Here is a 26,475-nt window from a genome sequence, read left to right on the forward strand (position 1 = left end):
CTTGTGGTTTGGCCATGAACTGAGCATGTAAGAGACCACTAAACAAGAAAACCTCCAGACAGCTAGCTGGGCAACCCTATTTATGTAAAAAAACCTGCATTTGATGAGCCAATTACATAGAGCAAATATTAAAAGGACAGAATGCCAAATACTTGTTTGCAAACCTAAGCCTTTATTAACAGCACAGTCACAGCTATGAAAGGCTATCTGAGCCTCACAGTCTACCTGCACCCCTGCCTGAATTCTGGGTGCTGCTGGCTGGGCTTTGTGAGTGTTGTGGGACTAATCCCTGTGGTTCCTTGATTATGAGCATGTGCAGAGCAGCCCAAGGTAGAGCTGTGCATGCAGAGCAGCACACAGACGTGCCTCGCAATGCCATGTTTGTGCATGTGTTCCTACAACTGAGGAGCACACAGGGAGCCTGCCTGCCTTGCTGATTTATCTGATGTTTTCTTGTTTCTGTTTCAGCATTCAGGATAAGTCCTTCAACACGACAGCTTTAGCAGAGTAAGTGAACACTTTAAAGATGTCCTTATTTTTAAACAGGAATGATGAGTTTAGTTACCGTGCAGAATAATTGTAAGTGGTATGTGAGAAGTCCCAAGCTATCTGTCATATATTTGGATTGAGTTTTCTGTAATCTAAATATATTATTGCCTGTATGGGAAGGATTGCATAAAGCAGCTGCCTTTTTAAATGCTCTGTGACTACTTAGCAGTGAAATCCCTTTTTTGGGAGAATGTATGCTGGGTGCACATCACACACGTTTGAGTGCATGATTTTCAGTGTTGGATGAACCTCTGTCAAAATATTGCTCATTTCTGATACTGATGATCCTGTCAAACACAAGCATGTCTGTTTTCTAAGGACACATGGTCTGTACTTACCAGAAGCATTGTTAGGAAAAGAAAAATCATTAGGAAATATTTTGAAAAATCCCTATACATTATTTATACAGGCCAAGTAGCAAAAATGTCATTCTTTTACTATCTATTCCATAAACTACTTACATGGCCTTTTGTATATATCATAATCATGAGGATGTATATGTTGATTTTTCTTGTTGTTTTACAGACAAAACAAGGGAGGACATTAGAAAGTTAGAAAGGCAAATCCTCTAGGAACTATTGCAAATGAAATGGTCTTTGTCTTATTTTAGTCTAAACCACTTCAATATTGGTGTTCTGTGCATTTTTACTTTGCATGCTTTTGATTGTTTCAAAAGCTTTTGGGGATGATTCTGCAGCAGTAAGGAGCCAAGTTGTTTTTCAGGAGGAAAATGATGTATGGATTTGTTTGTATCGTAGGTGAGTTTGACACTGCTAAAATGCTCATAATTTAAACACCCCAGCTGGACATGAGCTGTTTGCTGAGTGCTGGGGGACAGGGGACACTCTGGAAACAGGCCAAGCTGTAATCATCTGAGCCATCTCTAAGTGTTGTCATAACCTCTGCAGGAAAAGTAATGTTTCAAAGGGATCTAAAGAATTTCCCTCTGTTATATTGCTTTGCTTTATTTGCTTATATTTCCTTGCTTTGTTTAATATTTAAATTTAGTCACACTTTGTGTGTGACTGGGGCAGATATGGAAAGATTGAGCTGAAGCTAATAAATCATGGAGGGGTTTTTTGTTTGCTTGCATGCTTGTTTGTTTTCATTTCCTTTGTTCCTGTTAGTTAAGTAATAAATTTTGGTCTGTAAAATTATGGGTTGCTCCCTCTTCACAGAAAAATAGCCAGATTACAGATAATATATTTTTTTATCCTTCTTCCCTTTCCTCTGTCCCTAAGTACATCCATTGTTTCCTGTAGAGATTCCCCTGGAGCAGTCCCCAAGACTGCCTCTCCTCTGATGTTTCTGGGACCCAAAGCTGATGGCTTTTCTCTGTGGGCTTCATGTTAAATCAGGAGGGTGTAAAAGCTGGGAGTGTGGTGCCAGCCCTGCCCTTGGGGAGATGGAGAGGGGTTGGATCTCCCTCATTTCAGCTGCTGTTGGTTCTTGTTTGTGGGATTTCATGTTAAATCTTATATTCCCAAACAAAGGGGTAGAAATGTGCTTTTAGAAAACAAAGGGACTGAACAATGACATCTGAAAAGCATTGTCCCATTGAACAAACTTGGTTTCCAGAGTTGTCTTCCCTAAATCTCATTTGGAGCAGTCCCCCAACATCAGCTTTTGAGAGCTGCTGAGGATACACAATTCTTACTGATTTCATCACTTATTGCTTGTGTTGACCATCTCTGAAAACAGATGAAAATAGATTTATTTTTATTTAGCAGAAGAAAGAGAGTTTTCCATGCGCATCTAGACATCCTCATTTAACAATTTCTGTCTTTATTTGTGACAAAGGCAAGGCCAGGGCTTCCTGAATGGAATCAAGTCAGTGTTAGAGCACTTTCAGGAACATTTTTCCAGACAAGGCAAGTGCCTGGGGGTGCCAAGCTCCCAGCAAGCCATGCATGCAGCCTGGTTTGGGAGCTGCTCACGTGAGCTTCTGCAAGGTCAGGTCAGCAAGAGGGAGCAGGGCTCACTCTGGTCTGAAATGGCTCCCGTGGGAAGGTGAAAATGTAGAAAGTTGAAGGAGCTGGTCCCATTAACCCAGAGACCCTGGAAGAAACACAGAGGCAGTACCAGCCAGAGTCAGAGCAGCACTCCATCCAGGCTGGGATCCCAGCTCTGACCTGATTCTGGCCCATGCCATAAGATCAATAGTGGATGTTCTTACTTTCAAGAGATATCCATCAGTCAGTAGCTGAATTGGGCACTGAAGGGAGAGGATTCACCCCACTGGCTTTGTTAAAAGACACTTCCTACCCAATGTAAGCCTCAACCCATTTAGATTTCTGACCTGCAGCTGTTGTGGCATATTCTCTGGTGGTTTAGGAGTGAGGAAGATGCTGCTGCAGTTTTTTGGTTGGTGAAAAGTCTCTCTGCTATATGGCCACAGATTATCAAAAAACATACCAAACTCTCAAATATCACCCTATCTATTAAATACAGCTAAAGATAAACAACAAGATGTACAAGTTACTGGTGAGAGGAAAAGAAGGTGTACGTGTTGGTTTTGATATGTGCAGACGGGAGGCATGAACACAGATGATGCATTTCTTTAAGAAATCAAGGTAGGAAAACTCCATGATGGAGTTTTAATGATGGATATTTGCATATCAAAAATCCATCTTTTTAAAGGTCCTGCTATGGTCCTAACCTCAAACACTGTCCTGTGTGAGTGAGCTCTCCTGGTTATTATTTATTCTTGCACAGACAAAAATTTTGGTGGGAAATTTTAGAGTGTGTTTCTTCTGAACTTCCTCAGGATCTTTTAAATTTCATGATGATCATTGTATTCTCTGACATCAATGCTTATATTTCCTATCTACTGCCATCCAGTTACTCAAATACATTTTGTCACACTCATTATGTTGTTTATAAGTTGTGTCTTGTTTTATGACTCCTGTCAGCTGCTGGGTGCTGAGTTAGGAGCTGTGCCTCTCCAGATCACCTCGAGGAGCCAGCCCAGCTCCCCCAGTTAAGGAGAGTGTTCCTTCACTGGACTTGGTTTGACCATTGTGCTCAGCCATCCATTGTCCCTCCAGAGAGTGCTCCCCACTGCCAAGGTGGTTTTTCAGGAGGCTGCCAAGTGAGGTGACTAGAGGGAGAAGAGGGAGCAAAACTGGTGACAGAGCTTCTTCCTCCCACCTCCTCTCTCTGAGGCACCCCAGGAGGGAGAGTTTGTCCCTTTAGGGGATCCCTGGACTTTGCTGGCCATGGTTTGGCCCGTGGTGCACACCTCACCTGGTGGCACCTTCTCCTTCTCGTCTGTCTGTGCTGGGAGCTCTGTCCATCCAGCTCTGACCTTGGCACTGCCTCCTTCCAGTGCGTTTTCTTTCTGTTGTTTCATCCCTCTGAAATGTTCCTTCTAGTTCTAGAGCCAGGTTCCTGGTTCCTTTCACACCGGGCTTTGTTATTCAAACCCCCAGTGTGTCCTGTGCCTCCCCTTGCTGCTTCCTGTGAGGCACTCAGGTATTGGCCCGAGGGGAAGGTGTGACTGGCACCCAGATTTCTACAGTGAATTTTCCCATTTTGCACATCAAGCCCTGTCTTCCATCCATCATCCCACTTTGCCATATGGGGAAAGCTGCACTCATTGCAGGAGTATTGTGTGATTAGGGTGATCTGCCACTGTAGTTCTCTGCTCCAGTTGTGAGCAGCAAATGCTCTCATGCATATGCTGATGTATTCAGGAAGTGTAAACACTTGAGTGGCCCTTTAAATATTTTCTGCTGCAGTCTGACTTTTGATATAGACACCAGCAGAAGACTGGTGGGGAAGAGGAATATATTAAACCCTTGCCATTAAATTGCAACGCAGAGCTATGAATGTGTCACTTAATGTACTCTCTTCTAAGTGGGGCAGTTCTCAAAATTTGACAAGTCAGCAGGAGTACAGGCTGCTTCCCCCATAATGAAGAGATTCCTCTGCCAGAAAACTTCAAGGGATCCAGGCCTCCTTAGTGTCTGTGCCCTGTGAGTATGAGCTGAGGGTGAGGAGAGGGCCCTGACTTTACCCCAGCAATACCAGGCTCGGTGTTTGCATATTTTGGGAGTGCATGCCTGTGGATGCATGTTTATCCGAAGAAAGGCTGCCCGTGGGCTTTGGAGGTTCCATCATCCTGCAAAGTTCAGCCATGCAGCCAGTGTCCTCTCAGTGGCTGTGGTTTGGCATATTTATCCAGACTTCTCTTCTGATTAGGCAGCCTGGGAACAATTCTTTTGTTTGTAAGTTAAAGGAAGTAATTGATTATGATTGTTCAGGCTTCTTAAAAAATATTGCTAGTTCACTTTTTAAGACTAACTCTCACTTCATTATTTAGTTGGGGATTTTTTTTTTCCTGCTGCATAAAGGGTGACTGATCTATCATAGTTAATATTTTTGTGAGTTTGTGAGAAAAAATCCTTAGTTGTGTCTAATTATTTTTGAGGTTAATGTGAAGTATACTATAAGCAATTAGAATACAGAATTTCTCATAATTTTCCTGTGATTTTTATGGTAACATCTGAATTCCTTGTAATTTTTTCCACTTCTCTGAAAATAATATACCAAATTGTGCACACTTAACATCTAAATCTTCTTCTTCCTCTGAGACTTGGACTATCATGGAGCAGCTATGGCATTAAATGACCCTAACTAAAGTGTGAGGAGAAGAAGAAATGTGTTTATAGTATGAGCTGCACTGTAATGTTACTAAAAGCTAAGCTTCTGCAGCTGGCAGAAAACCAATAATTATCTTGTATTCATTTTCAAGGTATGACGGGTATTCAGACTCTGTGCATGAAGATCAAGCAGGCAGCTCCAGTCCCAGGTACTCTCCTGCAAACTTTGTCTGAAATCCATTGGCAGCAAGTGAAGCTGTGGATGCTTCTGTTAAAACACTAGAAAGAAACCTTTATTCTCAAGGGAATGCAGAATTTCTGGGGTGTTGCCTGCAAAAGGTGCTAGTATTTCTGGGAATGTATTTATTGTATGTATTCTATGTGTTTATCTCATGCACTTTTGTGTGATCAATATGAAGATTATTTACTGCTGCTATTATGTAAGTAAATGCATTGTGGTCTGTATTCTTAAGTTCACATCATACTCCTGTCATTCAGATGCAGCTGTGGTGCTTATACACCAAAGTTTACTGTACAGCAGCTGGTGCAAAGCAGTAGTAAGCAGAGTTTTGCAACTGTGCAAGGATGTGTTCATTGATGAATGTGTCCGGGAAAAAGAAATCCTTTAAATTGTAATGTAACTGAAGTATTCTTGAGGCATGCCTCTCTCATGGCTATGTTAGTACATATTGATTGCTAGGGTGTGCAACTTAACCTTTCAGGAAGATCTTAAAATCAGAGGATACCTCAAAATTATCAACACTGGTGCACACTGTTGGGGTGCCCGTGGGCTATAAAGCTGTAACTATAACAACTGCCTTGGAGCCTGCTTGCAGAAGGCATGGGCAGCAATGGTGCTCAACTCCACAGGCACCCTGCAAGCATCCATCTGGATGCTGATGGGCCACAGATGGAAAGTGAGTTTGGCAGCTCAAAATCCTTAGGAGAAAACATTGAACTAGCAAGTTATGCTTTCTGGAAAAAAAAAAAAAAGAAATTAATCTCAGGGGGATTTAATTCAATAGCCTTGACTCCCTCAGCCGTGGAAGTTTCACACCAGGAGAGAGGTCATCTCCCAGCTGACCATTAGGATGCTGCCAGCTGGAGCTGACATCTGAAATCCCACCTGAACCCCAAGCTCCAGGCAGGGATTTTGGAGCAGCAGTGCCACTGCCAGCTCCTGAGGCAGCCCTGCCTCCTGCACTGCGGTAACTTCGTGGTGCTCCCCATGGAAGGCATGAGAGCAGGCTGGGGGTGCAGTGACTGGTGTGGGTGACACCAGCAAGGTCACCTTGGAGAGAGCTTGCACAGTGTAGTCTGGGTGGGGATTGGAAATGCCTGTCCCAGGTCCCAGATTAAGCATCCACGAGTAACTGTGTCTGTTCAAGGCTCCAGGTGTCTCTTACACAGGTGGATGTTTTCGTCAAACACATCCCTGGCTGTTCAGGCCTCACTTGGAGTGGCTTCCTCCTTCCCTCTGTGCAATGGCCCTCACATCCAGAGACCAACAGAAGGGAAGTGTGCTGTTGAGAGGAGTTACTGTCCGTGCTGAATGTTTTGTGAGGTTATAGCTTACTGTGAATCATTGGGTGGGGGAAGTCTTCTGCATAAAAAAGACAGTTTCAGATTTTATTTGGGGAATGTGAACTGTAGGTCAGAAGCCCAAGAGTGCTTCTAAAGCAAACATTTAAGTAGCTCCACAGTTGAGTGTGTGATAATGCTAACAGTAGCTTAGATCCTTAACTGATGTGTAGACCACTAAATTTAGTAAAAGCAATATGCCATTAATAGCTAAGAACTTGTTGCTCTTCTTCCTTCATAATGTTTTGACAGATGTCTGAAAACCTGCCTGATGCATTTAAATTTTATTTTCTTACAGAGATGATGATAACAAAGAAAATTACCCGGACAACTCTGCTGTCTTAGAGGAAAGGCAGCTGCCTTTGCAAGACACCCAGCAGCACAAGCAGCAGGTGTTAACTGACTGCGCTCTAAAGCCTGAAATGGGCAACTTAAAGCTGAGGAAACCTAAGCCCATTGCAAAGCTAGAAAATGGAAAAAGCCATGAGGAAAGTCAGGTAAAGAACTAAACTTACCAGGGGGAGGCTTGTGGCACAATGTCTAAGCAAATTTTGAAATGCAAAGAGGGACTCCCTGGTAATTCATGCTGTGATTTGAGACCCCACAGCAATCTACCCTGATTTCCAGGGACCTGCAGTCTGCAACCCTCCTGTAATAACAGTTTCCTTCTGCTAGGGAATTGCAGAGAGGATTCTGCTGCAAATGCTTTCAGAAATGAGTGGAGAGCATAGCTGAAGATGTGCAAATATTTATTTAGACAGTTTCTGTTTTGTTTATTTGATCAATGATCTCCTTTTCTGGTATTTTGGCCGCAAATGGAGGGATTTAACGGTTTTCCTTCATCTTCATTTCTGTTTTTCCCATATTTATGTAGTAAGACCATAGCAGTGCATACTTTTAGCAGTGCTGTCCCCCACCATCTTCCTAGGTTGAGCTGGGGGGAGCAGAACTGTAAATGTTGTAAAAGGTGCTAAGGAAGACTAGAAATGAGGAAACTTCTGCTGCTGTCTCTGGTGGTACATTTTCTCTGTTGGCTCTAGAATTCCATCTCTCAGCAGCTGCTGAAAATGCCTCTGCTCTTCCCTGCTGCTTCCCAAGTCATGTTGGATGTGCAGATTTAACCTCTCAGCTGGAAATATTCTCATATCCAAGATAGTTAATGTTAATGTTGGTAGATTTGTTGGTCTGCAGTAGGCACAAGGCCTGGCATGTGCAAATACAGATGTCTGTATTTACATAAAATTGTGCATACACAAATACAGATATCTGTATTTCCATCTTTTTGCTGTATAATTTATTTGGCTACTCTTTGTCTCTCCTCTGTTCTTGTTTGTGAATAGAAATTTACAGAGCTCTTTCTGAAGTACTTCAAGCCTATCATAGAATAGGAATTATTTTGGACCAAGTTTAGAATGGGATTTCATAATTTTAGACAGAATGTCTTAGCTTCTAAGTGAGAGCTGTCCTTTTTGAATCCCTGAAGGAAAATGGAAACCAAATGGCAAATGGCATTATCACGGTCTCTTTCAGAATACCAATGTCAAACCCTTGCCCTGAAATTCCTGTCTGTTCTTCTGGAGCTGATCCAGAAATAAAGCAATAACTGGGAGGATTTTTTGCCATTGTACTGAATTCCTAGGAAATATTATTTTACCTGCAGGAAGATGAGGTGTGCATGTTTATCAGCTGAATGGAAAAAAAAATATGGGAATTTTTCCCTGTGAAGAGCAAGTGGAAGCAGATCAGGAAGAAAAGTCATGAAGAGGCAGTAAATGGGGCAAGGTCTGTCTCAGAGGTCATCTGTTGCTTTTTCAGCCTCTTCCGAGCCCCTGTTTGTGTCCTGCCTGTACCTCTCACCCAACAAAAGCCGGCACAGCACAGATTTGCTGCTCTGTGGCATTTTACATGGCCCCAAGGGGCTAACTGGAAATGGTGAAATTCTTTCATGGAAACTTTTTGAGTGTTAGACTCAAATTAATATTTAGTCTATTTATTTATTAATAATTATTAATCTATTTATTTAATAATTATTTATTAATAATTAGACTGCCATGAAACACCAGCATACTAAAGTATGCAGTCTCTGGAAGGAAAACGGGGCCAGGCAGATAATTTCCACATGGCTCAAGGGTTTGAATTAGGAGAGACAGAAGTGATGACTGCATCAACCTTCCTTGGTGAAACCCCTTGCCACCCAGCCACTGAATGGGATAAAGGATGTACACTGAATGTACTCCTGAGCAGCTGACAAACAGCACTTTCTGAGCACATGCATTGATGAAAGAAAAGCAGGATGCGCTGCACATCATGACTAAACAGTTCATCCTTGCTTTCCTGGGATTATTGGCAGAGTGCTTTTTCAGCAGGCTCCTCACTTCCCCAGCCTGACTCTGTGGCATCAGAAAGAGTGACACCAGAACAATGACAGAATCTCTGCTAAAGGTGTTGCCCTGATAAGCCAAGGAACTGTTTGCTATTCCCTCTTATGTGTTATAAGCCCATAAATTTCTTTTACAGAGAATTGTCCCCTTAAAATTGGAGGAGGCTGTTGGGAGATGAGTAAGTTTCCTGTGTGTGTTAGGAGGATCAAAGTCTGTTTGGATGGGAACCATTTTGGTGTGCCTTTCTAGTTGTGAGAATCCAAGGGGTTTTCACTGTGGAAAGGTCCCTGAGAGGGAACAGACAGCTGTGATCAAGTAGAGGGAAGATGGGATTTTGAGTTTCACAAGGCTCTCAGCTGAAGTGTGATTCCTGTGCCTCTGATATTTTTGGCATAAGTGTAGCCCTGTGGTCATGTGCCTTTGGTCTCCATGAAGAAAAGGTTATTAGATTTACACTGATGATTAAAAAACCCAAGAGTAATAAAAGAGCAGCATCAGGTGACTTCACTTGAGCACTTATCAGATGGCAGAATGTCACCAGGGTAAAGCTGTACTTTGCATGTTGCCTGCAGTTATTTCCCTGGGGGCAGGAGCTGGCTCTGGAGGCAGCTGCAACCTTTCCAAACAGAACATGGGAAGAGAGGAGGCTGCTGGAATGCGTCTGCACCACTCTGCTCCAGCTATTTGGTTTCATCTTTCCCATGGTTCCGTCAGCTTCCTTAGCAGTTCTGCAGCACTCATCTACAGGAAATCAAATTCATTAGGATTTCTTTGACTTCAAGAGGTGAGGAAGCATATGCCCAGAACATACTGCAGGGAGTCAGTGTGAGAACAGATGGTGAGGAATAGAAAGTCTGCTTTCCTTGCCCAGTCCTTTCTCCTGTCACTCACCTTTGGTGCACTGTCACGAGTATGGATCCCTTAATGAGTCACCCTGAAAAGCCCTACTGATACTGGGACATATTTACAAAAGAACACCAAACTTCCTAGCTAATAGGCAGAGAGACAGTAAAAGTTCAGTTTTAAAGTCTTATTATCAAGGTAAATGGCTATAAAAATGGTGGCTTGACAATCAGTGCCTGAAGATGACAATGCTGAAAACTGCTGAGTAAAGTTTTGTATTTTGACTATAAATGAAGCGTGCAAATTGCTTGTATGTCAAAGAACTTCCAATAATTTGACATTCAAATTATGATTTTAAATGCACAGTAATCAAAAAGTCAGAGCTGATATTGGCACATCAGCTGCAAAAACACATAAACACATCAGGCAGTCTGGAAGTTTTGCTTTGGTTTCTGGGTATACTCTGTTTATGTGTATTATGATGCAATTTCACTGTAGAAGTCACCCTCTTTAGTGAAAAAGAAACAAAAATGCAGTAGAAGATGGGGCTCTGCTGTAGGTGCCTGTGACACATCAGGATTTCACTGCTCTTTAGAAACAGATTCCACCAAGGGTGTTTCCCCAGTGTTACTTGTTAACGCCCTAATGACATGATTTTTGAGCAGCAACAAAGACATAAAAGAGAAAAAAACCATACAGAAACAACCCAAAGCCACCCAAGTTTTCTAACATCAAGTCTGCAAGCAAGGGCTTATTGCCAGCACACGCTCTTGTCCTCAGCTTTCCCCTTCATCCAGCAGGAAGCACCTGGAATTTCTGTGTTCTCTCTGCCCTGCAAGTTCTGAAGGGTCCTACCCAAACTTTTGACTTCCATGCATCCAACCAAAATTTGACACTGGGGAAAAGTCAGGTACGTTGCTTTAGCAGGGAAGGGAGCTCTGTTGTTTTGCAGAGGGAATTGTATTTTAATTTTTTAAAGTATTAGGCTAAAATATTTGATTACAAAAGCTAATAAAGAGGTAGGAAGAAAGTCCCACTTTGATTATCACATTTTCAAAGATCTTAATTAACTTATTTCATTGCAGCGCAAAGGAAATATTGCAACCCATTTCATAGGTAAGGAAATAGAGATGTACTGAATGCATCTTTTCACAGCCCTACAACTGGGGGTTGTTTCACAGCCCTACAACAAGCTTTTTTTTTCAAAAGCTCGGAGTCGAATGGATACTTTTCTCATTCCTGTTCTTTTACTCAGTTTTTTGGACTAAATTGCCTTTTTTTATTTTCTGTGCAGCAGATTGGGTGATGTGGCTTTTTCCCCCCTCACTGCCTTTCCCACCTCCCAGAGTAATACTCTATTCATAAGGCTACACATATGTTAGGGAAGGGAAAGAGGCAAATGGTTAAATTTTACATATCTTATTTAAGTGATATTTAACTGCACTTGCTTTTGTCAGCCAGATTTTTTGATGCTTCTCAAGTAATAAAATCTTACTGATGTGAGTAAATAATTTCAAATTAATTCTTTGTATACAACCTCTTAGCTCTAAAGCTGAAATATGTTATTTAAGTAATAATTTTAACAGAAAAGTTACAGCCTGCTTTGGTTTTAGAAACTGTTTTCCAATGAAATAACTGTGTTTAGAACATTTTATTTCCTGTGCTGTCCAGATCTTCAACCAGCACCTGGTCTCATGGAGCATTTTTTTCTTCCCGAGGGAAAATATTTAGCCAACTTGGATTGGTACTGACAGAGCACATTCAGCACATTTTCTTTTGTTTCTCTTTGTGCAGGAGCTGGAGTGTGCACTGCCAGGCCTCTCAGAGCGGCAGGGGAAGGCTGGATCCTCAGCTAATAACTATGCACAGAATGTGGCACAGAAATGCCAGGAAGCAGTCGTGAGACTCCAGCCAAGGTAAGACTTGGGATAACACAGCACGTTTCACTTCTGATTAACTGTAGGAAAGGCTAATTCATCTGCTGCATTCTGCATAAAATATTCAGACTCCTGGCTCTTGTTGGCATTCTGTATTTATACATCTAGGAGTGTTTGGAGAAAGTGAAAGGGATAAAGATAAGAATGCAAATTTCATCATTCTTTAAACCCCTTACATCCGAAGCAGAAAGAACATCCTTAGTTTAGAAACTTGAGCTCCTCTGTGCCAAGTTTCAAAAATACTTCTCCACTTCTTTCCCTTTCCCCCCAGTGCTGAATTGCCTCTTTTTCTCAGAGCTGCATTCTCTGTGCAATGGGAATGGGAACTTTCACACCTGATTATAGCAAGGGTATCTATAGATGTACAGTTTAGGCTCTGGGTGCTGTTTTGTCCTTGTTCTGGTGCTGGAAGGGCACTGTGTGCTCAGGTCTGGCATTAACCACGTCCTCATGGCAGGTAACTCAGCTGGTGATGAAGTCACTCAGCTCTGGCAAGTGTTGGAAGTCACAGTTTCTACTTTCATCCATCATGGCCATCCAAATGGCTAAAAATGGGATTTCAACTCACCCAACTGACCAGTGAAGGTGTGTCCTAAGGATAAGATTAAGTCCTTAATAAATCTGGGGGCAGTGCTTTAGAAATTTCCCATGTTCAGGTGCTGGTTTGGCTCTGCTTTTCTGTGCACAGAGTCTCTGCTCTTTGCCTTGATGTGCATGACAGCCTTGGTGCCCTGTGGCAGAGTTTCTGGCTCCCTTTGGAGGGTCTGAAGTAGCAGCAGCAGCCCATCCCAGGGATGCTCAGGCACAGCTGGTTGACAGCTAGAGCTCCCTGGCTCAAGGTTTGTTTGCAGTCAGGAGTGGGACAGCAGTGACAGCTGCCATCCAATGGCACTTTGGTGCTTTGTGTGACATGAACTGGTTGCTTTCTCCACAGCTTTTAGGAGGCAACATTGTAAATGATCTTAATTTGTGCACTCAAAGGAAGGTTTAGCAGAATGAAAAAGCATTTAATTAGCTGGGTCAACAAAGTGCTTTTGCCCTCCAATGCTTGCATGTGCAATTGAAACACTGCATCTCAGGAAGTGTTTCTAATTAGGAAGCCTGCCTTCTCTTTTTCTGGCATTCCTTATGTGAGGAAAGAATCCCATGGACTTGTGAAGAGGAGCTTCCTGAGTGTGGTATCAGACCTACCCAGGGGCTCTGCTGCTGGGATGTTTGTGTATGGGTAGGTAGTAAATAACTGATTAATTTTGAAAGGAATGTGATGAAAGACAAGAACCAGAGTGTGCATGAATAAAACAGCAACCACAGCAGAGTTCCCCTGTCCACTTCAACTGTTTGGCCTTTTTAGTCTGCCTGGTATTAAACCACTTTTCACTATGCTATTTATTCTTGTTTAACACCATGGTAGCCCTTGAAAGCCTGCTGTCCAAAAGGGCTAAATGTGTTAAAGAAAGGTGCCTGGATTTACCATTCTAAGTGCTGTGCAAGCACAGTGATCAAACCTCAATTCAAAGAAACCCCAAGTTTCACTGTGTTCCCCTGGGCTGCTGGCAAAATTAGCAATGCTTTGGGACACAACACCTGCCTAGTGTCCCTAAGTCAGACTAAAAGCTCTCTGGGTTTAGGAGGAGAGGGGAGGGACACACTGCTGCAGGGTGTCCCTGTACACCTCTCTTCATATATCAGATGTGTAGGGGGAGGACAGGAGAAGAAGGATTTATTTCTGGCTCAAATAAAGGATCAAGGTTGATTGTTTCTAGTGAATACTGTTGTTACTTCTGCTTTAACTTAATTGCTGCAGGGGGCTATAGCTCTGCCTTTATTCTCTTCGGTGATTAAAGGTTTAAATACCTCTGAACTCTACAGAGGTTTTTAAGAAATCTGTGAGGCAGCTAAAAACCAGATCATTTTAACTTGTCTAAATATGGATTTAAGACTGCTGAAATATGAAAAACTTTTCAGTACAGTTCCTGTTAAGCAGAATAATCTAAGTTTAGGATATTCTGACAAAGGATTCTCATAAACAGATGTGTGACAGAGAAGAACAAACCAGGTCATGTAAGAGCAACAACCCACAGAATCATGACTTAGAAGTGTGTATTGTTTCTTTGAGGGGGTGCTTTCATTTTATGGTAACCACTGAAACAATAAAGGAAAGTTTTGTGGGATTTGAGGGAAATGGAAGAGTAGCCTTGAAGAGATTTGCAGCCAGATGAATAAGGGAATAGTGTCTTTTTTTTGGTTAAGCTGAACCTGACCTGTGAAGCAAGAGTTTCAACCTCAAGAGGTGTTTATCATGTATGATTTATGAAAATCACCATCGATTTTAGTAGATGAAATGCCATCTGCAGGGAAGGGAACCTTTACACCTTTTTTCCAGAACATGAATTTCTAATACTATTGCCAGAGATTACACTGAATACTGCTCTGGTCATTGTGTGTGGCTGGGTTTGGACATGAGTGCAATATAATCTACACCTTGATAGAAGGCAGATAAAAGTTATAAGCAGGTCCTGGGAACAAATAAAGGAATTGCCTTTTTTTTACCAGTGACTGGAAAAGCCTGTATGGAACAATACACATGATTACAACAGCTGCTTCTGCCAATTGCCTTCTCAAAGGCAATCAGCAAAACTGGAGTGGGCTGCAGGCTGTGTGCCGTTACCTGAGCAGAGCCTGGTGCTTTCCTCAGATGCATGTTACAGAGAGCAGGCTGAAACAAAACACCCCTGGCAGTGGGAATGTCAATGCTTCAGTGAAGGCTGCATGTCAAGTCAGTGTGGAATTCAGAGCTACAGTTTGGGGTGAATTTTTCTGCCAAAATAAAATTCCTGAAAGTTCCCCCTCTTCACCATTCCCCAAACAGACTGGGAACGAAGTGGTTTCATCCAACAGGTCTTATCTTGTCCCTATTCTGTGATTCTATGGCTCTATTTTTGGCAGAGGCTGTAGGGGGGCAGTTGCTGTCAGACCTGTGATTGTTCTGCAGGAGAAGTGGAAGTGCTGGTAGCCCAGGGCTGTCCTGCATCTTGGGGTCAGCCAGAGCCTCCTGAGGTTTCTGTGCTTCCCTGAGGGGAGGCCAAGCTCTAGCAAGGCTTCAGTATTTAAGTTTGCAAGGCAGGTATATTTTAAGAGTGCAGCTCAGGTGGGAACTCTTGCAGTTTTTGTTGAATAGCTACAACTCAGAGATGACTGGGAGGCAGCAGGGAAGCTGCAGAAGTCCTGATATCCCCATGCTGACCTGCATGGCTGAGGCAGAGCCTGAGAGGCTGCATTTCCCCTCCTGCACAGGCAGCCTGGTGAGCAGGGAGAAAGTTGGGAAATGATTGACTGATTCCTAAGAACAATTTCTTTGGGGATGGTGGTATTGGAATACTGGTGTTTATGGTCACAGTGGTACTTCTTGTACCAAGGCAGGGAAGAGTCTCTGAGCAAGCTTTTGGGCTGCAATGCAATTAAAGAAAAAAAAAACAAACAAATGAGTGGGATGGGGAGAGGATAGAGGAGGAAGGTAAGAGTAGCTCTTGCTGCAGCCCCAGTAAGGACTGTGCCTGCTCATGGTAAGAATAACAAGAGCTGGCTGGGCTGCACAAGGGCTGGGACTAATGAGTCAGACACTGCTATACTGGCTCTCTGTCTGACTTCCCATTCCAGCACTCTGGGACTGCCCAGGGAGTGCCCTTGGGCCCTTCAAGGCAGATTTTTCTTTTGTTGTAGGTGTGCACTTTATGTTTGCCCCAAAGCATTGTGCAGTTCTGCATTGCTTTCTGAGTCATAGGTGTGCTTTTGAAACATCCACCTGCAGCAGTTTGGATTTCATGATGCTTTTTGCCATTTGGGAAGGTCTCAGAAAGGAGCCTTCTGTTATTTTCTAATAACCTTTTCCCTGTGTTCTACTGTAACTCTGGACAGGCTGGATCAGTGCCCTGCCAAGGAACTGAGACTGCCACTGGTGAGCTGTGAACCACCTGGGTCACCCTCACTGGCTCCTGGACAGGACACAGGGGAGGAGCTGGGCCAGGATAGGCTGAAGGTGACTCTGGAAAAGGAGTTTCATCCCACAAAATCCTGTGAGGGTGAGGGGCAGGACTCACCTGGCATTAGCCATGCCAAGACACCACACACGTGTGGCCTTGTGGTGCATAAACACATAAACAGCCTGGGATGGGGTTTGTGTCACCAGAGCTGGGCTGGACTGACATTTGCAAGGTACAAAATGTAATGCTCCTTTCTGGGGTTCAGAGAGGAAATGTGGTGGGGATTTGCTTAGGTTATCTTCAAACATCTTCCCCAGCTTTTAAAATTATGTGGTTTTATTTGAATTTTATGGAGGTTTAAAAGTGATGTTGTGCATAATTCAAAAATTCACATGTCCTGATCTGTATTATAAACAGCACAGTGCTCATGCAAATTTATTTCCCCCTTGAAGTCTAGTAGGAGCTCTGTTATGATAATTAGAAGTTAGGTGGGTTTTTTTCTTTCTTTTTTTTTATATCCACAAGCCTCAAATGTACATGTTAGTTATTGCATCTTTGCCATCTCTGTCATGGAGAAAAGGATAATTCTGCCAAAGCCAGTCTATAAAGGAGGGTGAGAGACATATATTTGAGTAGCAGCCACAGAGAGAATTTAATTTTCATTATTTTACAGGATGTAAATTATACAAAATAAGGGTGCCTGCAATTAATCAAAATTTCAGCTAAGGCCTGAAATAATTTTAATGTACTCAGCACAGATGGAAAATGAGGGCTTGTTCCTGCTGCTTTTGAAGTTAATGGATATTTTGTGATTGACTTTTAATGAGAGTAGGATCCAAACCATAGTTATTAAATGGTAAGCCCTGTGTTGCCTGGTGACAATCAGAAAACCTGCATTTGCCTAGCAGAGCAATTAATCTTGGTGAAAATGAAAAAGCACACCCCAAAACTTTCTGCATAGAGTAAGATCAGCTCAGCACACAGGAGACTGAAAATATAAATGCTCATCACACAGAAATGGTTACTCATCTTCATGATTTCGGTATCTCCAGAATCCAAAGACTGCATAAATAATAGCATCTTACTCCACTATTTCTAGTGTAAAAAGGAACAGGAAAATGAAAGATTAAAGGCATCCTAAAACAGCTGGCAAGAACATCAGCCTGAATGAGAGAGCTGGCTCCTCATGGCTGCTGTAAACCTTTTACTCTCCAGAGTACAAGACTTGTGAGATGTACAGCTGTAAATAATGTAGAACTTTGTACAGTTCAGAATTTACTGTTTGTTTTTGTCTTTTAAAGAAAATTTGTTTTGTTTTTATATTATTAAGGGGAGTTCTCATTTGCTCTGTTATGCACCCTGAAAGAAGTTATCCAAATGAATACCAGAAGTGTTCAAATCTCACGTGTTGTTCTCATCCTTTCCTTCATGTCTAGCTCTAGTTCAATGCAATAAATCACCCTAAATATTTTTTCTTCATTAGTGAATTAGTCCTTCAGCTGTTTGTAGCCTTGCAGCTGCCCCCTTACGTGTTATTAAACCAAACTACAAATATTTCACTCTTTCCTATTAAATTAGTCCTTTTGCTGTTCTCATGACTCATTTCTGTTCCTATGGGAATTGCACATCTTGGATCCTGTTTGGAGCCAAGTTGCTGTTCACCTGGTGTAGCTATCTAATGTGTCTGGTTTGTGGCATAGCCATCATTTCAGTCTTTAAGTGCCTCACAAATCCAGGAAGAATTACAACAAACACCTCTGCATCTCTTTGTTCTGGTTTGAGGTCTCTGGAGGATTTTACAGCTATTTCTTTTTGCTGGGATGACTCTGAGCCCAGAAAAATATGAATTATTTTGTGCAAAGGAACCTGGGGTTAGTGTTGGGTTTGATCACAACTCTGAGTGAGTCTCCAGGGGCCAGGAGACATCAGCACCTTTTCAGCACTGACAGGTCTCAGTCTCTGAGACAGCTGCAGCTCTCTTGCTTCCCCTGAGTCAAGAGGCAGCCTGTGGTACCCCCATGTCAGGCTCTGAAATCAGGTGTGGGATGCCTCAGCTTGTTCTGGGATGGACAGAGTGCTGCTGGGCTGCTCAGTCTGTGGGAAGCTGTGTCCAGACTTGAGTTTCATTCCTTGGTGTAGTGAATTAGTACCTAACCCTGATCTGGGAGCTGTAATGGGTCACGTCTGCCTGGGTGGGGCACAGCTCCTCAGTGCCACAGCCCGGGGAAGAGATTTGTCCCTCACTAGTCCAGGGCCTTTCCTCTTCTCACATGGAGAAACAGCAATGCACTGAGAGAAAACCAAAGGTGTGGACATCTCTGATGGCAGCCAAGTGACACTCACCAGAAAACGAGGACATCTCTCTTACAGGATTTCCAGGCACCTGGGGCCTTGCTGAAATTTGCAAAAGCAGAATGCTGAAGATTGGGAGCCTGAAATGCCATCAAATTTAAATATGGAAAGTTTATTCTTTATGGCTGTGATATGGGAAAACTGTTGTTCCTGATTTAAAGCATGTGGGACAAATTGTGCTTAGATTTAAGCTCGTGTTTGAGCTTTTTCTTGGCATTAACCCTGTTAGCTCACCAAGTCACAGATCATACATCTGTAGAACTTTTTTAACATGACAGAATGAGCCCAGATGTTAATGTCATAGTTTCCAGGACTTCATTAACAGTTTAAATGTACTATTTAGGATTCAATAAAACCACTGTTGTTTTGAATGGGTTAAAAATTAGAGATTTATTTATTCTGTAATTTATAAATTGCATACACACATGGTGAAAAACTTGAGATATTTCCAGCACAGATAGGCAATCTATTGAATTATTTTTTAAATTTTGTTTTGTAGAATAGATCAGAGCACAAGCATTTCACCAAAAGAATCAACTGATCAATTTAACAGCTTAAATGAGGTAAGTGTAACCAAAAGTTGAAAGACAATGTTATAAATTTTGAATAGATGTTTTGGTTTTTTGTTAATTTCAAGGTCTTGGAATAATGTAATTGCCTAATAATCCTTGACTAGCTTTGTAATGAATGATTATAGTCATGTTTTTGAAGAAAAGCTTAAAAATGTGATATGAGACTGCTAAAAGAGTTTAAAAGCTAGAAGCAAGAGATTTTAAATTTTTTTAAGCCAACTTTAGGTTGCTTTTTTATGCTCAGAAAATAATCAAACATTCAATATTGACTGAGTGAAGGGACATCTTTTAAGAATGTTTGATTTTTTCCTCGTATTACAGCTCAAAATGGTTCATCTGTTAAATATGAACTGTTTATATTATATGTTTATATATATTTGTATATTATATGTCATATAAATATGGACCATATATATGTTTTATTTAAAAATAAGGAGTTCTCAAGGTTGCTACATCCTGCATAAGTAAGCTAGGAACAGTACAATGGAGTCTAAAAGGTGCTCTGGTTGTAAGATGGAAGGAGGGAAGAGCTGAAGAGGGGCAGCAAGGAAAGCCAAGTAACACCAGTGACACTTGAAAGAAGCTGCTTTCACGGGATTGTGCCAGGAGCACAGTGTGGGTGAAGCACAAAAAGCTTGGTGAGATGACATCGAGCAATGGATGAGCCTGGGCGAGGTCCCACAGCCAGCAGGACCCTGGGAGGGGCAGGGGCTAAAGCCAGGCTTTGCAGTTATGCCAAGGGCAAACCCTATAAAGCATCTTCCCACACCTGGGGACCCTGCAGCCAGCCCAGAGTCCACTCACTCTGCAAGGGCAGTTGGGTTTTTAGTGTGGGCCAAGACAACAAAACAAACCCAGCGGGGGAAGAGAGCTGGGTGAAGAGAAGCCCATTCCTGAAAAACTCTGGGAATGAAGGCTTTGTTTCCATAACGAGCCAGAGAACATCTGTGTCTATTAATAGATGCCTGACTTCCATTAGGGGAAGACCACAATGTGCCCTTTTAAAGGAGCTCAGACCTAATCTTCTCCTTGCAGCGAATTGTTTTCTCTGCGTTTTGTGTCACTGTTGTGCAGCTCACTGTAGAAAATCTCAATGCTGACAAGCAGGGCACATTCAGTGACAACACAAGGGAGTACACTCAGCCTCTGTAGAGCCACCTCAGGCCCTGGGAGAAATCATTAAGTTATTGTTTCTTTTGAGAAGCCCCAATGCGGATATTCACTGAAGCTTCTGCTTGAAAGCTTCCATTTAAAATCCTTGCAAAGGATTCCTTAAAGGCTAAGAAAAAATATTGTAATAAATCAGTGTAAAATATTAAAACCAATGATTAGCTTAGAAGCTAAAATAAATTGTTAATAACCAATGAGGAATCAGCAAGGTTACAACCTGGCACTTTCTTTTGCAAAATCTTAGATTATTTTGTGTCTCAGGTCTATTGGAAACCTGTGCATAAGAAAAATTCTCTTTCTGGAGTAGAGAAAATGGTGTCTCTCTCACCCGTGGCATTATGCAGACCCAGGGCATATCTTGTTCTATCTTATTGTTTCTTGTTTGTTCCCCATAAAGGAAGTTCTGAATTGAAAATGTCATATGCCTCAAGGCACAAATATTGCCTTAATGGATACTGCAGAGATTTATTTATGTTCGCATAAAATGTGCCTATCTTATTTTAACCTGAACCCTCAGATTAAAAAGCTGTTCCAGTGTGACATATAAAATCATTAATTTCCTTGGAGTGAAAAAATGGAACAGGTTGAAATTTGCTCAGTTTCTTTCCAATATGAATCACTCCAAAGGCTATTAAATGCTGAAAGCTTGGATTACTCTCCTTCTCTGCCCCAGCCGATTTCATAAATCCAGTAAATCCATCAATAAACTGGATATAATAGAATAGCTGCCTTCCTGTCTGGGAAGCACAGGAGCAGGCCCAGAGGCAGGCTGCAGGCATCCTTTTCATTCAGGAACATCCTGTGGGGGTCAGGGTGATATCAGTTTATGCAGGAAGAACCAAGCCTGGGCTTTGCTCCTCACCTCTGCTGTCAGCCTCCTGACTGAGTCTGAGCAGAGCTCATGGCTGGCACACATGTGAGTCCTTTCCCTTTCCCTCACTTCTTAAATTTATCAAACCTTTGGATGTCCACAAGAATGAGACAAAGGATGCTGATAATAGTAATCCTTTATCTGGGAAATAAATTCTTTCTAAGGGCAGGGCTCTCATTTGTCACATAGTCTCCTGTCAGGCTCCTGGACATGCTGACCAGCACATCCCACAGTGCTGATCCTCCTGGGCACGGCCGTGTGCCATGTCAGGGTTCTGCCCCTCAGTGCCACAGCATTCCGGTGAGGAACTGGGGGAATTTGTTCTTTCAGTGTCCCACTCTCCAGAGGGATTTAACAGTGTGTGGCATTCATCTGGACGTAAGAGATTATCTGTTATCTCAGTAATTCCTTTTCCTAAGGCCTCCCCTCTTCATTTTCAACAATCACTGGTTGGAAGGAGTGATGATCAGTGGGTCCAGCTCAGCTGTTTGTGGAGAAGGTGTCTCTACTACAGGCTGAGCTTCCTCTGGGAATGGCAGCCCTTTTGTACTGTACTTTCTCCAGCAGACAAGGCTATGGCACTTCAGTGACTGTGTTTTCTTAAAGTATCATCAAAAATAGCAAATGGCTGAGAAGGACTACGCTATTTCTCTTCCTGTTTTTCTCTGACTTCCTATAAATATCTTAATTTTACCATTATTTATAATAATGTACAATGCTTTTTCTCTCGTGGAATTGGCTTAGATTAAGATCTTTGAATTGTCAGTTGCTTTAAGAGGACATAAGAAGAGATAAGAAACCTTTGTCCAAGGAAATTATAATTGCTTCTTTTTCAGACTTTTGGGATATTCGTCTTAAGAGAAAACAATATGGTTATTTTTCCAAGGAAATTTATGGATCCATTTGAGGTAGTAATATGTCCTTTCATATACATTATCATGGATCAGGAATTACTGCATCAGAAAAACTCATGTTAGGCACCATAATGAACGTGGAATGAAGAACAAATCTGACATGTTTGAGCTGAGATCTTAGGACACCATAGCTTCAATTACTTCAGTTATGCTGGATTTCCATGTAGGGGCATTCTCAGATTGATGGTGATGTCCGCCATGGCCTGACTTTTCCCTGTTTGCACTGGCTTCTCACATGTTTAGCAGCTCCCTTTGAGCAGCCATGGGCAGAGGTGGCCCTGGGGACAGGTCTGGCTGTGGCACAGCTGTGAGCAGTGTGTGCCCAGGCTGGTTCTTCCCCAGAGCAGATGTGTGGCCTTGCTCTAAGCTCTGTCTCCTGCCACGTTTCCTGTTGATTTGTGGTGACTTTTCCTGGGCAGTGCAGCGTGGCAGTGCTGTAACACTCTGCTGTGGTTTGGGAGAAGGATGGGCTCGGTGGTACACTCCAGAGTCATCATCTCCCTGGTAACATCAAGACAATCAAAGCTACTTAGTGTTTTTCTCAAATCCCTGTCAGAGGCACACTCATGAAAATAGATAAGGTATTTCTATTATTATTATTATTATTATTATATGATTTTTTAAAGTGTTTTGGCACTGGCTGGAAATTTGCTATCCACCCACCTTCCCCAGATGGGTAAAAAATATCACTTAGAGCAACTGAATATAAACCAGCTGGTGAATAAGAGCATAAGCATTGGTGAAATACAGTGTTTAACAATGTAGTCTGTGAGAATGCTTTTACACTGAACTTCCCATAAATATCAATGTGTCATAAGGAATAGTGATGCAAAGTGAATGTATTTCCTTGAAATGGGATTTTTCTTGTCAAATGCTTGAAGTAACAGTCCATGAAGGTTAAGTCCTTTTATCAGACATTCACTTACATTTTCCTTATTGGCACATTCTTATTGGTTGTCATCTGTGTTCTCCCTAATTTTCATCAGCTGTTCTCCTGGTAAGGTCCAGGCTGGGATCAGAGTCCTCACTGGTTTGTAACTGGTACAGTCATCTTTTCTAGATGACATTAATGACTGTAAAACTCTGCCTGGCTGTGATAATTCCACAGCAACTTTGTTTGGGTTTAGCTGGGATGACAGACAATGGGAAATGAGGACTTCCCAAGACAGTGCCATATGTATGATGCAAGTTAAAACCCTTCCCTTGACAGGGAAATGCACTGCCCCCTGAAAGCTTTGAAGGGTGAGAAGGTTTCCATAATTTTCCTGAATTTTATAAAAGGAATGAAAGGATAAAGGCAGAGAGTCATCCCTGGTCTTCTCAGACAACCGAGCTGATTTTTTTTTTTTTTTTAACAAAAAGTTATCTTTGGGTTTACAAAAGGGATGTCTTACAACAAAAATAATGCAAAGATGTATTAAATTACTCATTACGTAGGTGATGTATTGTCACACAAAGGAAATGAGGCCAATAAATCAATTTATTTTTTATTAAATGAATCAATAAATTGGTTTCAGATGTTTGACAGAGTGAGGGAAAGAGTTTCCAGGGTATAAATTTGAGGAATTATTTATTTTTGCATCTCAGATTTTCTTCAGAAAATGTCCTTCATAAATATGTATCACTTGAGTGACTTAATGTTATACGTACATTCTGTGTGTTCCAGCTGTGTGGTTATTAGGACAGCCTTGTGTGGTTTTGTTTCATGTTTTGAGCAGTATTTCCCTTGAGATGGGGGAGCTGAATGTGTGGGGTGTGGGGAGTGACTCATTTTGCCCAGTCAGATGGTGATTAGGGCTTTCACAGCATTTCCATCACAGCGAGATGCTTCTGTCAGATCGTGCAGCTCAGTGCTGCATGCAGCATTAAAATTCAAATCAGAGCTGGACCACGCATGGCACAGAGGCTGGAAGGGATGTGGCAGATAACTGTCCCTGTCATCAATCTGCCTGCAGCCAGTGACAATGATGTGTTGGTTTTACCTTTGCAGAGGATCACAAAGGATCTGCTGCCCTGTAGAACCGGCAGCAGCCCACATGAAAGCCGTGTCTACATAATGAAGTATCTCTAAAACAGCCAATTAAAAAATGTCTCTCCCAAGAATCCCCTGAGTGATCGTGCTGTCAGTAACCCTTTGTTCACTGCTGTGTACTGCACTCCCAGGCTGGAGAGGAGGGAGATTTGATTTTTTATGAATGGTAAATGGGGAGGGACATAATGTCATCAGATCGTGATGTCAGCCCAATGAATGAAATACTTCCTTAATATATTGCTCCAAGCCCAAGAAGAGGGACACCACCTCTGCTTGGCTTCCCGGAATAAATCGCCTTTTGCTGACAAAGTCATCTTTCCCACGTGCCATGAATAATCCATGTCAGTTGGGACTTAAATAAGCAGGAGTCAAGAAACTCATGGAATAGTGCACGTTTGTTCTCCCCACGTCCTCCCGGAGCTGGCGGTGGAACACCCCTTTGCAGGAGCTGCCCATGGGCTCCGGGAGTTGAAGAGCAATTGCTGATCCCTGTTGTTCTCCACCCAGCCCAATGTTCTGCTTTTGTCTGCAGAATTCTTTGTTGAAGCTGCAAGCCCTGGAAACGGATCTGTGCTCTGCGTTTCTGCCAGCCCAGGAGGAAACTGCCCAGCTGCCGGCGCCCAGGGACACAGCCCCTTCTGCAGCCCAGAGCAGTGTGCAAGCTGATGGGGCCAGCTGTGGAGGTAAGCCAGCGTGCCACGATGTGCTCTCATTTGCAATTATAAAAAAGCCTTGTGACTTGCACTTTAAAATCAGGCTTGCAGCCCTCTGGGGAACAGTGCAGAGCTAACGCAAAGCACCATTTCCTCCTGCAAACGCTGTGTAATGTAAAAGGGGTGATACCTGTTAAAAGGATGAAAATTAACAGCTGTAACTCTCTGGTTTTCTGAGAGGGGATTTTCCTTTTTGGAGAGGTTTTAAAAATCCCAATTCTTTTATTTTTAGTTTTAATCTGTTATTTTTCCCCAAGTAAATTTATTCTCTTTACTTCCTATGTCTGTATTGTGTGAGATCACCTGCCATATCATGTAATTCTATTTTTGTCATTCTTTTTGTCAGAGCAATATCACTTCATTTCTCCTATTATTGATTTTAATTTAATGCATCAGCAGAGAGATAGCGAAGGTGAGTTTTACAGCATGTGGATTTTAATCATTCATGATCCTGTATTATTACCCAGCTGGGCAAACTGTGGTGTGTTATCGCTCCCTCTTCCCTCAATAGAGAAATAAATAGCCCTAAGGATCAGCACTGTTTTTGTCAATTCATGGCTTGCAGTCACAGGGCTGGCAGAGTCGTGATGCTCAATAGAAGAGGAGTCACTGCTCGTGAAAAATAGGTCAAAGGCAGTATGACTAACATCTCACAGACAAGTGACATGAATACACAAATACCTAAGTCGTGCACCATGTGTGGTTCAAATCAAGGCAGGTAGGCCAGTAATCCCTTTGCAATTGTTGTTTCAGATCAGAAAAAAAATCTGGGTTAAGAAGAACTTATTTTAGGAGCTGCTTACTCAGCATTTTCAGCAAGAAATAACATTAAGTTATTTATAAAAAAATCATAAATGATAGTGTTCTACTTTAAAAATTCCAAAGTTTGAGGTTGGCACTGGAAAAATCAAGGACCAATGCATGTATAAATCAAATTATTATCAAGATAAAGGAATCTAAAAATGCTAGATATCCTTTTTTTTTTAAAATTTTAATTTTTAATTTTTATTTTTTTTTAAGAGGATGTGTTAGTCCAGCCAGGCAAATAGCTTAATAGCTCCTGGACACGGCTATAGAGCTTGGGCTGGGCTAACCTTGATGGGGATCTGAAACAGAGACAGGTCTCATTTGTGTATTGCATAGGAAAAGACATTCTGCAGCTCACCCAAAATCTGCACTGACTCCTTTGCTTTGTGTCAGGGTGGCGTTTTCCTGCTTTCCCAGTAGTTTGCTTCATTATTTTGCTCTGGTGGTTTCATAGTTCATTGTTAGGATGGTTTCTAATTTTTTCCTCTTATTTTTTACTGTTTTGATTAGATTTTCTTTTTATTTATGGTGGTGGTGACTGCTGCTTCCAATCCCCTCTCTACTCCCATTTCCCCTCTGCAGCCACATGGGGAAATGTTGCATGATGTAGCATTTCTCTTGCACAGTTTCAGAGCATGCTCTGCCACTCCAGCAGTCCAAACTCATGCTTTAGTTAAAGCTTATTTATTTGATGGGTTTTAATTGCTGTTAACATCTGCTTTGTGGTTTGTGGCATTTTTAGTAACGTGCCATTTTGCACAGACAGAGCTGGTCCTAATTCTGTCTTTGAAATTACTGCTGAAATCCTCTGTTGCATTGAGCTGTCACATGGCACTGTTGGCTGTTTGAGGTCCACCTTGGCTGCAAGTCCAGGGATTGGTACCAGGCTGGGAAGGGGGCCTCTAGAGGATGTGCCATACATGTTCCATCTTTAGTTATCAGCCTTTCCTCAGTGGATCAGGGAAAATAAACACAATCCTTTCATTACCACCCCAGTCAACAAATTTTAGAAAAGTGTACATGATATGTATGGAGAATGAAGATACAACAGTCTTGTAAGATGACAGGGTGCTTCAGAATGCCAATTTTAAGGGGATGGACAGTAACTTATCTCTGAGCAAAGTGTGCAACTTCCAGTTTACTTTTGAATATGCCAAAGTGAGACTGTA

At 42.2% G+C, this 26,475-nt stretch overlaps 1 protein-coding gene across 4 annotated transcripts in view; it reads left to right on the top strand.

The window, feature by feature from the left end:
* The first annotated feature begins 342 nt into the window (after positions 1 to 342).
* The window catches only part of FAM13C (family with sequence similarity 13 member C), a 47,558-nt gene continuing 21,425 nt past the window's right edge, over positions 343 to 26,475 (top strand). Inside the window, exons 1-7 of one of the 4 annotated variants that reach the window (XM_064430041.1) lie at positions 344 to 507; positions 5,306 to 5,362; positions 7,033 to 7,231; positions 11,753 to 11,874; positions 18,727 to 18,790; positions 24,319 to 24,469; positions 24,846 to 24,911. In XM_064430041.1, the coding sequence (XP_064286111.1) occupies positions 446 to 507; positions 5,306 to 5,362; positions 7,033 to 7,231; positions 11,753 to 11,874; positions 18,727 to 18,790; positions 24,319 to 24,469; positions 24,846 to 24,911 (721 nt within the window). In that variant the 5' untranslated portion in view covers positions 344 to 445. Of the gene's footprint in view, positions 508 to 4,346; positions 4,527 to 5,305; positions 5,363 to 7,032; positions 7,232 to 11,752; positions 11,875 to 18,726; positions 18,791 to 24,318; positions 24,470 to 24,845; positions 24,912 to 26,475 lie in introns of those variants that run through there. The other 3 variants (XM_064430042.1, XM_064430044.1, XM_064430043.1) reach the window with 3 other exon arrangements.

This window comes from Passer domesticus, chromosome 8, assembly GCF_036417665.1.
Source record: "Passer domesticus isolate bPasDom1 chromosome 8, bPasDom1.hap1, whole genome shotgun sequence".
NCBI classification, from domain to species: domain Eukaryota; kingdom Metazoa; phylum Chordata; class Aves; order Passeriformes; family Passeridae; genus Passer; species Passer domesticus.